This window comes from Mustela nigripes, chromosome X (genome assembly GCF_022355385.1).
Source record: "Mustela nigripes isolate SB6536 chromosome X, MUSNIG.SB6536, whole genome shotgun sequence".
Lineage (NCBI taxonomy): Eukaryota > Metazoa > Chordata > Mammalia > Carnivora > Mustelidae > Mustela > Mustela nigripes.
This window is the reverse complement of record NC_081575.1, coordinates 6,099,965-6,111,319: the sequence shown is the minus strand read 5'-3', so window position 1 is coordinate 6,111,319 and position 11,355 is coordinate 6,099,965. Positions and strand designations below refer to the sequence as shown.

The following is an 11,355-nucleotide window of genomic DNA, read 5'->3' as shown; positions in this document are numbered from 1 at the left end:
GGAGGAGTAGGAGGAGGCGGCGGCTGGGCCTCTTGCGCCCGCAGCCCACCTCTCGGGGGCGGGCTCCCGGCGCGAGCTGGGCTTTCGAGAAGATGGAGGAGCTGGTGGTGGAAGTGCGGGGCTCCAATGGCGCTTTCTACAAGGTACTTGGCTTCAGGGCAGGCCCCATCTTCGCCCTTCTTTCCCTCCCTTTTCTTCTCGGCCTCGGCGGGAGGCAGGCCCGGGGCCCTCTTTCCAAGCGCCGCGCCCGGGGGCCAGGGTGCGCTCGTTGGGATGTTGTTAGGGAGAGAAGGACCGGACTTAGGGCCTGTAGGAAGCCCCTCGAGCCCCGCTGCTCTCCTTTGAGAGGCCCCGGCGCCTGTTGGTATGAAAGCGGGCAAGGAGAAGAAGGTGTCCTCTCGGGAGTCGAGGGAGAGCTGGGGATGGGCAAGGGCCGGCGGCAGGTACAAGATCCGGCGGGAATGGCCGGTATCCGCGCGAAGTGACGGCAACGGCTTCTTTCCCTTTCCTAAATAACCTCTCCCAGTGGGATCCAGGCCTGACGTGTGGGTAGTTGCTGAGTAGCGGGGGGCGCTTCCGTCGAGCCGCCTCCTGCCTTGCAGAGACGGTTTGAGATCTCCTTTGGCTTCTCTTTTCCGGTCCAGCATTGGGACTTCGGAGAGCTCCTCGGTTCTGGGCAAGGGGTGTGGAGAAAGAGTAGTAAGAAGCTGTAGTCAGTTCCGAATCACAATGGCAACTGATATTTAGTGGCCTCTCTCACTGAATTTCAGAAGAGATTTTAGATCCAAAAGTTTCAGGAAGACCTTGACATAACCGAGCAGTGCATTAGAGAAGTTCTTAACCTTAAATATTCGCGGTCCCCCTCCCTTGTTATAAATGCGGCCAAATTCAGGAAGACGGATGCTTCAGCATCTGAAAACGTTATAGCAACTCTGGTACTTAAGGAAAACGTTTTTAACTCTCCAAAGGCCTGAATATATGCCGTGAAACTTAAGGAAATTAACGGAAAGTACATCATTACTAGAGAATTTTAAATCGTGAGTGGAAATAATTGTTTTGTGCTCCAAGTACTTGACTGTCTTCTCTGAATGTGTAATGTTGCGGTGGACGGTATTGAGGTTTTAAATAGACATGCATAGTGTTACGGTGGATTTTTCTTTTTTAAGTTACACCATTGCAGATCAACTAATATCTTAAATTTTCAAAAGGAGGTATAAAAATATTTTAATGTATCGGTCGTGCGTCTGTTGGTACGAACTTACTGTAGATTTACTGATCTATAAATTATCGCTTTCTCTTGAATGTTCCTCTGGAACTTCTGTAGGTAATATCCCATCTTAGTACAGTATTTGGGCAATACAAGATACACGTGGAAATTAGCTATTTCCGTTGTCCAACACAATTCTTAAATTTATTATAGCATAACTTAAACGTTTCAAACGAGACTCATTTGACAAAGGAAAAATTAACAATTGACTTCATGTGTGTGTTTATCAATTCTATGGAGATATTTGGAGATCAGCATATTTCATAACTGTAAAATATGTAAACTGTTTCATACTTTTAGCTAAAAGAAAAAAACCTGCAACTATAAAAGGAAAAAAACCCAGCATTTATGTTCTTAAGTCTCACCAATATAAAATTGTTTCAGTAGACTGCACGTAAAATTTTGGTTGCATTTATTTCAGTCATCCATAATAATTTCTACTAGTTAGTGTAGAATAATTTGGTTCCTAGATTGGCAGTTTTGCTCGCTAGGTTTGTGGTGCTAACTGTAATAAATATAAGCAGAGGTTAAAGATTGAGCAATATTCTAATTTGTCTGTGATATGTGCTTACATTGACACCACTCTTAATGTCTTTCGGTGGAATTTGCCTGCTATAAGAGGGCAAGTAGCAAGCATATAGTGGTCTTGAAGGATTTATTGTTCTCTTCCAACAACCTATGATTTGCTCTGGTGATATTGCTTGCAAACTGATTGGAATAGAATAAGAAATGCCCTCTGTTTTTGCTATTAATCCCCCATTTTAGTTGTTTTTTTTTTAAACGAATTTGCTTAATTCGAAGATGAATAAAAAGAATTCATTGTCCCTTAGTTCTTTGAGGAGAAAAGTGAAAATTGAATATTGATCAATATGTATTTTTAAGGAAACCTCAAATGGTCTGTGTTGGTAGAAAAATAGTTTCTATAATGAAAAGGTTTAAGTTTTTATAGGACTCATAGTATTGTTTTGAGTTATAAAGTAAAACAAAAAGTAAACTTGAGTTGCTTGTCTGGTAAAATGGGCAGAAAATATGGGAAATAGACCAATAAAAAATGAACTACTAGGAGTAATGTTCCATTTATGAAAGAAATAGGAACATGTTTCATTAGAGTGATAGAAAAGCCTTTAAAAAACTCTACTCAAATGACTTGAGTATTAGTGAATTTGACTTTGATTTGCCTAACAGAACCACCATATTGAAAGGGATGATTCTCCATCTTCTGAGCACATGGTTCAAGTTTACAATATAAACCGGATAGAGTATAGCTGGGCATGTTTGGATTCTTTCTCTGCAAAATATCTAAAGCTCAGGATTCAGAACTAACAGAACCATGAAACCTAAACCAAAGATCGGACGTCTCATTTCTGTTTTTCTCTCTGGTGTTTATTCTTTAAAATGTGGAAATTAGATTTAGTAGTTGTCAGAGCCACTACTTTTATGCTTAGCTATTTCGTTGACTTAGAAAAAGTTAGTTTTGTGTACAACTTAGAGTCTTATGTTATTTAAGACATGAAGACACTTGGGTAAACTTCACCAAATCTTTATAAAACATTTCCTAAACACATAATGTTGAGATAAGTTCTTTTTTCTAAGGGCATATGCCTGAAATAGTGTCATGTTTTGGGGTTTTGTTTGGTTGGTTGGTTTTGTTTTGATGTGTGTGTGTCCGTGTGTTCTTTTGGGGGGGACTGAGTTTTGGTATATTGAGAATGGAAATGAATTTAATTTCAATTTTAAGTACAGAATATATGATTTTCTGATACCAATGTACTGATCCTAGGATTTGGGTAGCAGTATGAAAATTACTAAAGATGGATAAATCATGTGTTGGAAACATAACACCTTTTTGTTTTCTGAAAATATAGTGACTGATAACCAATTCATTAATGCAATATGGTGTGAATATGCTAAATTGTATTCTTATTTTTAGATTTTCATTTGATATATCTTATGTTTTTAAGTTTGGTATCTGAGGACAGACTTTAACATGATGAGAAATATTATGGAACTAGCAGCTAACTATGACAAAATGTACAATCAGGAAGAATTTTTTTTTATAGAACAAATCGTTTTTTATTTTTAAAGATTTTATTTATTTCTTTGACAGAGATCACAAGTAGGCAGAGAGGGAGGCAGAGAGAGAGAGAGGAGGAAGCAGGCTCCCGCTGAGCAGAGAGCCCGATGTGGGGCTTGATCCCAGGACCCTGGGATCATGACCAGAGCAGAAGGCAGAGGCCTTAACCCACTGAGCCCCCCAGGCTCCCCAGGAAGAAATATTTTTAAGGAAGACATTGGTGGCCTAGCATGTCATGTTAGTTACGTAGCCTGCTAGAAATCCATGTTTTACCACAAATAAACTTGGATATGGCGTTATTCATGTTTTCTCTGAAGTCTCTAGATCTAACTTTGCATACAGGTGTTGTTACAGGTGTGTATTTCAAGCAAGTGAATGATTCAGGTTAACCACTTTTTTTTTTTCTTCACCGAGTCTGACTTTTAATGTTTGGTGTCTTTGTGGAAGTATCATTTTTCCCCTTTTGAACATGCATTTTCCAACTTCATGGTCACACATTCTGAAAACCTCCAAATTATTAATTAAATACAAAATTGAGTGATAGAATAATTGGGTTTCTGTTTCCTGTCCACTGTGGGAATTTGCTTCATGAGATGACTACAGTCAAGAACACGGTAACTGTTAAGAGGTACTGAGAGCTTTTTAGGTGCCAGGCACTATTCCAGACACTTGTACATCTCTGAATAATTTAATTCTCTACCACAATCCTGAGGTACTGTTATTCCCGTTTTATAGATGAGGATGAAGATTACAAAGAGATTGGGTAAGTGGCTTACTACTAAGTGTCAGAGCTAGTAAGGGACCTCAGATCTGGGATTGAGTTCAGATAGTCTGACTTCCTGAAATGATGAAAGTTAGCTTGAAGAAACGAGCTGGATTTGATTTCCTGCCCATTTTTAAAATTTCATTGTAACCTTCAATTTTGTTTTGTTTTTGTAACGCCTCCTTAGCATTCTTTAAGTACAGTTGCAAAGTGATGTTACCACTTTTTACTTTTGGAAACAAAGATGTCAGGACATACTCAGCTTATGTATCAACTTCCTTTCTATTAACTGTTGTAACTTGTTATTATTACTTGGTAATTCTTCACATGAATGCCGGCTAAAGAAAGAGAAAGCTGGAAATCTCCGACCTTGCTATGAAATTTGCTTTTGTTACATTGGAAGCACATAAGGACTGAAGTATTAAAAAGTTAGATTACAGGCACACAGGAAAGTTCTTACTATTCTCTCTCTACCTGTGTGTTGCCTTTGTGTCAGGATGAATCAAAAAGCATGCACTTTTCTCAGAATTTATGGTAAGTGCCCAAGTCAACTCAAGTATTCCTGGACCTTTGCTGTGGTTGAAAGGGTTGTTGATGAGGTTAATTGAAGTTAATTGGTGTTTTCCCTTTCCATTTTCACTCCTTTATATTGTTAGTGCCCACATACAAAGGTAACAAAGTGGTAACTCGCTTTATATGTAAAGCCTTGGGTTTGAATTCTATACCCCTGTCCTCCAGAACTATGTGTTTTCTTTAGGAGGGAGTTTTTTGCAGTGTTCTACATTTTCTCTAAGGAGAATTATTGCCCTACATATATGTTGTCTTCAGTGATAATGTAGTAGTTGTTCTCAGTGGTGGTCAGGGCCTTACTTTGAAATTTTGTCTATACAATAAGCACTCATGTGACCAGTGACTCATTTGTGAATTTAAGCTAAGGAGTGTGAGATTGGGGGTAAGGGTGAATAAGAGTTCACCCAAATAAGGATGGACTTCTTAGTTTCATCAATCCTTATAATGTAATGTTTGAATTGGATAACTCTAGTCATCACACATTTGGATAAGTACAGATTTGTAACTGCTTCTTTGATCTATTTGCCAGTAAGTTTGGGATCCCTTAATGACTTTTTGATTTCTTGCTTATTCCCCCAATGAGGAGCGTGTATCTGTCTTTAGCACTGAACTTTAGCACCTTTTTCAAACCCCAGGGATTTTCATCACATTTTTTTTCTTCTCAGAGTCTAAATAACCTTTCAGTATTTAGTATCTTTGAGGATACAGCCTTTTCTTTTTGTATCCCAATTTTTAAATCTTTTTTTAGTGTGCTTTTGTTAAGATGTAACTTTCTCAACTGCAAGACTATTTATGGTTCTGCCTCTTTTATAAAATACGCCCCTCTCTGCTTTACCTCTCATTTTATTTAGTGCCATCTATGTCTCAGGCGGGCATTGTAGCAGGTAATAGACCCTTAGAAGGCAGGTCCAGTTCCCCCATATCCATTTGTTACTTGTATTTGAGGAGTCTGAGGCACAGAGACCACTTGGGGAATTGAGTCTCCAAGCTTATCTGGTAGAACCAAAAATTTGAGCCTATATCTCATTTACAGTAAAACTCTTAACTACGAGGTTTATGGACTCCTGTAAGATCCCTAGCTCTCATTCAATGAGGTGCAGCTCCCTTTGTGCATTCTATTACTCAGTCTGCCTTCTTTGGTAATCTCTCAGGAGTCCCCTGAATCTGTCTTCTCCCCAGAGGATCACCACAAAATGTAGTTTTCCAGGTTGGTGGCTGGTGGGGTGGTAGTGCTCTGGGGTTGTCCAGGGCACAGAGGAGTGTGGGGCTAAGGGAGGGGTGGCCAAAGAATGGTTATTGGGGAAAATAGGAGCAGCAGAAAAATGGGACCCTTGTTGGAAGTGAATGACAGTTTAGTAAAAAGGCCTTCGAAGTCAAAAGAGGCATCCTTGGTATGAGCGCAGGGCAGAATCAACCAGTAGTTTCTTTTATTTAGTGTGTTATAGCAGCAAGAAGGTATTACTTGCCTTCTGTATTTACTTAATATGCAAACAATGACTAAAAATGACTGATTTTGGAATAGTCCTGTGAACATCCACATACAGATAAGCCTCATTAACCTGAAGGCCATGGGCTAGTAGGCTGTGATGATTATTCAAACCATTTTTGACACTCTACATCCGGACTGCCTTGGAAGCCTTTGAAAGCTTTTGTTGTTAATAGTCACAACAGTTGCAGACTCTCCTCCTTTGAGGGAATATTTGATTTTAGGAACTAGGCAGATGTGGTGAATGAGTATGATTAAACTGTGCAATAACTTTGTGTCAAAGAGAGAAAAATAAAAATACAGCAATAATGAGACAATGAGACTGACTTTTAGAATACTTTTAAGGTGGGTTTGAAAACAGTCCCCAACATTTGTAAATGCTTTATTAATTAATCAACTAATTACTAATTAGTTGATTAATTATAGAGGGAGAGAGAGAAAAAGAGAACCCTAAGCAGGCTCTATGCCCAGTGCAGAGCCCAAGGTGGGGCTGGATCTCACAACCCCGAGATCATGATCTGAGCCAAAACCAAAAGTCAGACGCTTAACCAGCTGAGCCACCCAGGTGCCCCTGTAAATGTTTTAAATCCCTTCCATCCAATGGAATTTTCTGCAGTGTTGGAAATGGTCTCTACCGGTGTTGTTCACTAAGTAGACACTAAGCTATGTGTGGCAGTTGAGCATCTGAAATGTGGTGAGTGTAACTGGAAGACTGATTTTTTATTTAATTGTAACTACTTTAAATATGGTCACATACGACCAGTGTCTGCTATGGTAGACAGAATAGTTTTAGACAAGGGCAATAGTACTGTAAAGATACCTGATTAAGCGAGAACAGTTCCTCACTCAGCTATAACAAAGTTCTCTTAACTGACTAAAGGACTTAACGTTTTCAGTGTAATATACAGTATGGAGCTAATGTTAATTATAGCCAAGTAATACAAACATAAAACTTCAGACAAGAATGAAAACAGAAGCAGTGGGCCTTCTTGGTAAAGAATGGATCACCTCCTAATAGGAGTCTTGATTTTCATCCTTGATGGACTGACTCCCTTCCCTCACAAGCAGATGTTAATTTGGTATTAGCTACCAAGTAAAAGAGGAGGGAAAAACGGGGTGGGGAGTCCTGTTATTCCCATTCTTCATAATTTGCGGGGCTCTATAAAACTAAGAGTAACCAATTCCTGTAACTTTAACTCAAAATCAAGCCTTTCTGTTGGTGAAGTAATAGGAAAACGACCCCTTAAATTCTTGGGCCATGCACCGTTATGAAATTTAGTATATTCTGAAACATCATGGTTGGTATTAAGCTAGAGTTTTCAAAAGCTGCTGAAGAAAGTAGTCATGATTTAAATACAGCTGAGGAAAAATAAGGGAAAGTGATGGGAAGAAAATATTAATTCCCCCTAAGCCAACATCTAGAGAAATATATATACATATTTAACTTAGAAATAATAATTTAGCCATGCTGGGCACAGCAGAACACTTGGATTCCATTATAGTCCACCTTGATCTTATAAGGAAACTTCTTTTTTTTTTAAGCATAGCTTTTCTTTCGTTCTTTTAAGTATAATTGCAGAAGATTGATGTGTCTGTTTTTGTAGTTTCTATATAAATATTTTCTAAGGCCCTGCCTCACCTGATTATTTTTCTTAGGAGCAGCTGATTAATATTTGACTGATAAGTTTTAATTTTATAGTTGAAGAAGTTTAAGGGTTTTTTTTTTTAAGATTTTTATTTATTTATCAGAGAGAGAGGGGGAGAGAGCGAGCACAAGCAGACAGAATGGCAGGCAGAGGCAGAGGGAGAAGCAGGCTCCCTGCTGAGCAGAGAGCCCGAGGTGGGGACTCGATTCCAGGACGCTGGGATCATGACCTGAGCCGAAGGCAGCTGCTTAACCAACTGAGCCACCCAGGCGTCCCAGTGTAAGGGTTTTTTTAAAAAAATCCTTTCACTTCAAGTCTTTCAGGATGTTTACCAAGACATTTGCATTGGATCGATTGTTTATAGTTCTAGCTCTTACTTTTTGGTCTCATGCATTTTCAGTTGATTTTTGTATATGGTCTGAGATAAGGATCAAACATGTATTTTTTTGCATATGGATATGCAGTTGTCCCCGGGCACCATTTGATAAAAACACTGTTCTTTTTCACATTGAATTGTGTTGGCTTCTTTGTTCACAAAGGATTTATTTCTACCAGACCCTAAGTTGTTTCTCCAGGTCAGAGCCTTTGTTCCTGACCTTCCCACCCCTTAGACCTGGTAGGCCTCCTGTATCCTCCACTCCCTTTTTTTTTCTTTTTTTTTTAAAGATTTTATTTATGTATTTGACAGACAGAGATCACAAGTAGGCAGAGAGGCAGCAGAGAGAGAGAGGAGAAAGCAGGCTCCCCGCTGAGCAGAGAGCCCGATGCGGGGCTCGATCCCTGGACCCTGAGATCATGACCTGAGCCGAAGACAGAGGCTCAACCCACTGAGCCACGCAGGTGCCCCCTCCACTCCCTTTTGTGTGGCTAATTCTTCCCCAGCCTTCAAAGTTTGGTAAGGAAACTCACCTTCTTCACTTTGTCTTCCTTGATAAATGGAACATACATACCCCTCACACACATGCAGTCTTTCCTCTAAGGATAGAATAGGAGTCCCTTAGGCAATGGTTCATTTAATAACTACTCATTGAGTTCTTAGTAGTCACTCTGAAGTCTAAAAGTAAATAAAATAAGACCTTAGGGAACTTTACTCTTAGTGGGGAAAATGGTAATAATAATACAGTGGGGTAAGTTTATTGTAGGGATAAGCACAGGATGTGCTATAAGAATGCAGAGGACGGAATTTAACCTAGTCTGGGTTTTCCCATAGGTGGTGACATCTGAATTGAAACCTATAGACTAGAGGTAGCTAGATGAAAAGAGGGGAAGCACAATGGGAAAGAAGGAACAGCATTTAGGGAGAGAGGCCCAAGTAGTTTAGCACGGGGATCCCTGCCTCCAGGGATGTGAAAGATGAAGCTTGGAGAGGTGAGGGGTGGGGCTAGGTCATGAAGGGCCTTTTACAGCCAGAAAAGGAGCTTGGCCATAATCCCACAGGCAGGGAGAAACCAAGGAAGGAGAGAAACATGTACAGAACAAATTTGAGTAAGAAGCTTACATCTCTCAAGCCATTTTAAAATGAATTAAGATATAAAGCCTCTTGGGTTTCCTTATGTTTTATCCTACTCCTCTAATTGTCAAAACAAAAACAAAACCTCCTTTCCTGCACCTATTAAAAACTTAATTTTATAGAATTACGGACAGCATGCTGCCTAAAGAATTCTTGATAATTAGTTAGCTATTACTTTAGTTATGTCATTTTATAGAATTACGGACGGCATGCTGCTTAAAGAATTCTTGATAATTAGTTAGCTATTACTTTTGTTATGTCTTTCTGCAGATTACTAGCAATTGCGTCATCAGATTTAGAAGATTTAAACCTCTACTTTGTATTACTGTTTTTTTCCTCCAAGTGCCTATGAGATTGAGAATTTAATTAAACTCTGGTAATTGGACATTTTAGTGGTATTAGCAGCATATTGTCGTTAAGGAAAATTTAGTGTGCGTGTATATTCCTAAACTTGAGATTATATTTAGTCATTTACTGTGGTATTCTCCTAAAATTTTATCAAGGAGAAGAAGATAAGTTTTAACAGATCCATACTGATTGGCATGTGGCACATGGAACAGATTTCTTTGTTTTCAATAATTCTAGCCTAAAGTGCACCTCCAGGTTTGTACTCAACACCTGCATTGTAATTTTCAATTATTTAGCCCTCTCACTCTTTCATTAGATGCTGAACTCTGGAGCATTTTCTTTCACATTTTGTTTTAACTAGTCCATATTCCCAGGGCCTTACACATAGTAGGTGGCCAGATACAGATGTGATCCATGAATGAGTCATCCTCATAAACTAACAAACTTTCATTTGAAGCTCCATTTTTTTCTTTTTTTTTTTTTAAAGATTTTATTTATTTATCAGAGAGAGAGAGGGAGAGAGAGCGAGCACAGGCAGACAGAATGGAAGGCAGAGGCAGAGGGAGAAGCAGGCTCCCTGCCAAGGAAGGAGCCCGATGTGGGACTCGATCCCAGGACGCTGGGATCATGACCTGAGCCAAAGGCAGCCGCTTAACCAACTGAGCCACCCAGGCGTCCCATGAAGCTCCATTTTTTTCTTAAACAGGAATGTTTGGTATCTCTATAAAATTTAAATAAAAACGTGATCTTTAAGCTTAGAAGTTAACCGGTGTTTTTCTTACAGGCATTTGTAAAGGATGTTCATGAAGATTCAATAACAGTTGCATTTGAAAACAAGTAAGTGTCTTGATATAATTGTAATGTTCAGGTTCTGTACTATTTTATACTAATTGTTCTTTTTACTAGTTGAAAAAAATTCAAGTCTAGTTTGAGTGTTTTTCAGGAGTGGATCTTCATGTTACTGACAAGGAAGTTCCTGAAAAACTAAGTATTAAAACCAATGGAATGACTCTTCCCGCTAATGGCCTTAGAGATCCCTTTCATTTAACCTTGATCCCTACATCGCAATCCCCTTGAATGTGAAGAAAAAAACAGATTCTTCTGTATTAATAACTGAGAGTTTGGATAGAAATATTTGTAATTGTTACAAGGTGAAAATGAATGGATTCATGGGTATTGGTAGAATTAATGTGGGTTTTATAATGTTAAATCTAAAATTGATGGTTTTAGTTGTCTAGTACATTTTATCAGGAATAATCATATTTACTTATTAGCTTATTTTATATCTGCTTTGTGTATTTATAATCAGTAATAGCAGTAACCAACTTTCGTGCTAGAAGAGTAAATAGAAATACTTGTAAGCCTAGGAACATTAGCTACATGAAGACATAAGTGGTATAGATGTTAGTATTTTATCAGGAGAGACATATCTGTTGACTAAATTTTTTGAGTAGTAATAAAGGCTATTTTCAGAGTAGCCATTCAAGATGCTAAATAAAGTACATATGAACTCCTTAGCCAAAGTGTCGATGTCATGATGTTAATATTATATTGAACTCTGAAGAATGGTCAACAATTGTGTTTTGGATTTTGTGTACCAAGAGAATTTGATGGTATCCCAAAAGCAGGTTGCAAATCCTATAGAGAAAAGAAATAGCTTAGTAGTTGCTTAGGGCTGGAGGGGGGATAGG

The 11,355-nt window shown here is 38.8% G+C and overlaps 1 protein-coding gene across 15 annotated transcripts in view; it reads left to right on the top strand.

Annotated features, from left to right (window-relative positions):
- The first annotated feature begins 6 nt into the window (after window positions 1-6).
- Window positions 7-11,355, top strand: part of FMR1 (fragile X messenger ribonucleoprotein 1) — a 38,436-nt gene continuing 27,087 nt past the window's right edge. For all 15 annotated transcript variants that reach the window (XM_059386211.1, XM_059386206.1, XM_059386207.1 and 12 more), the window contains exons 1-2: window positions 7-143; window positions 10,449-10,501. In XM_059386211.1, coding sequence (XP_059242194.1) covers window positions 93-143; window positions 10,449-10,501 — 104 coding nt within the window. In that variant the 5' untranslated portion in view covers window positions 7-92. The remainder of the gene's footprint in view (window positions 144-10,448; window positions 10,502-11,355) is intronic.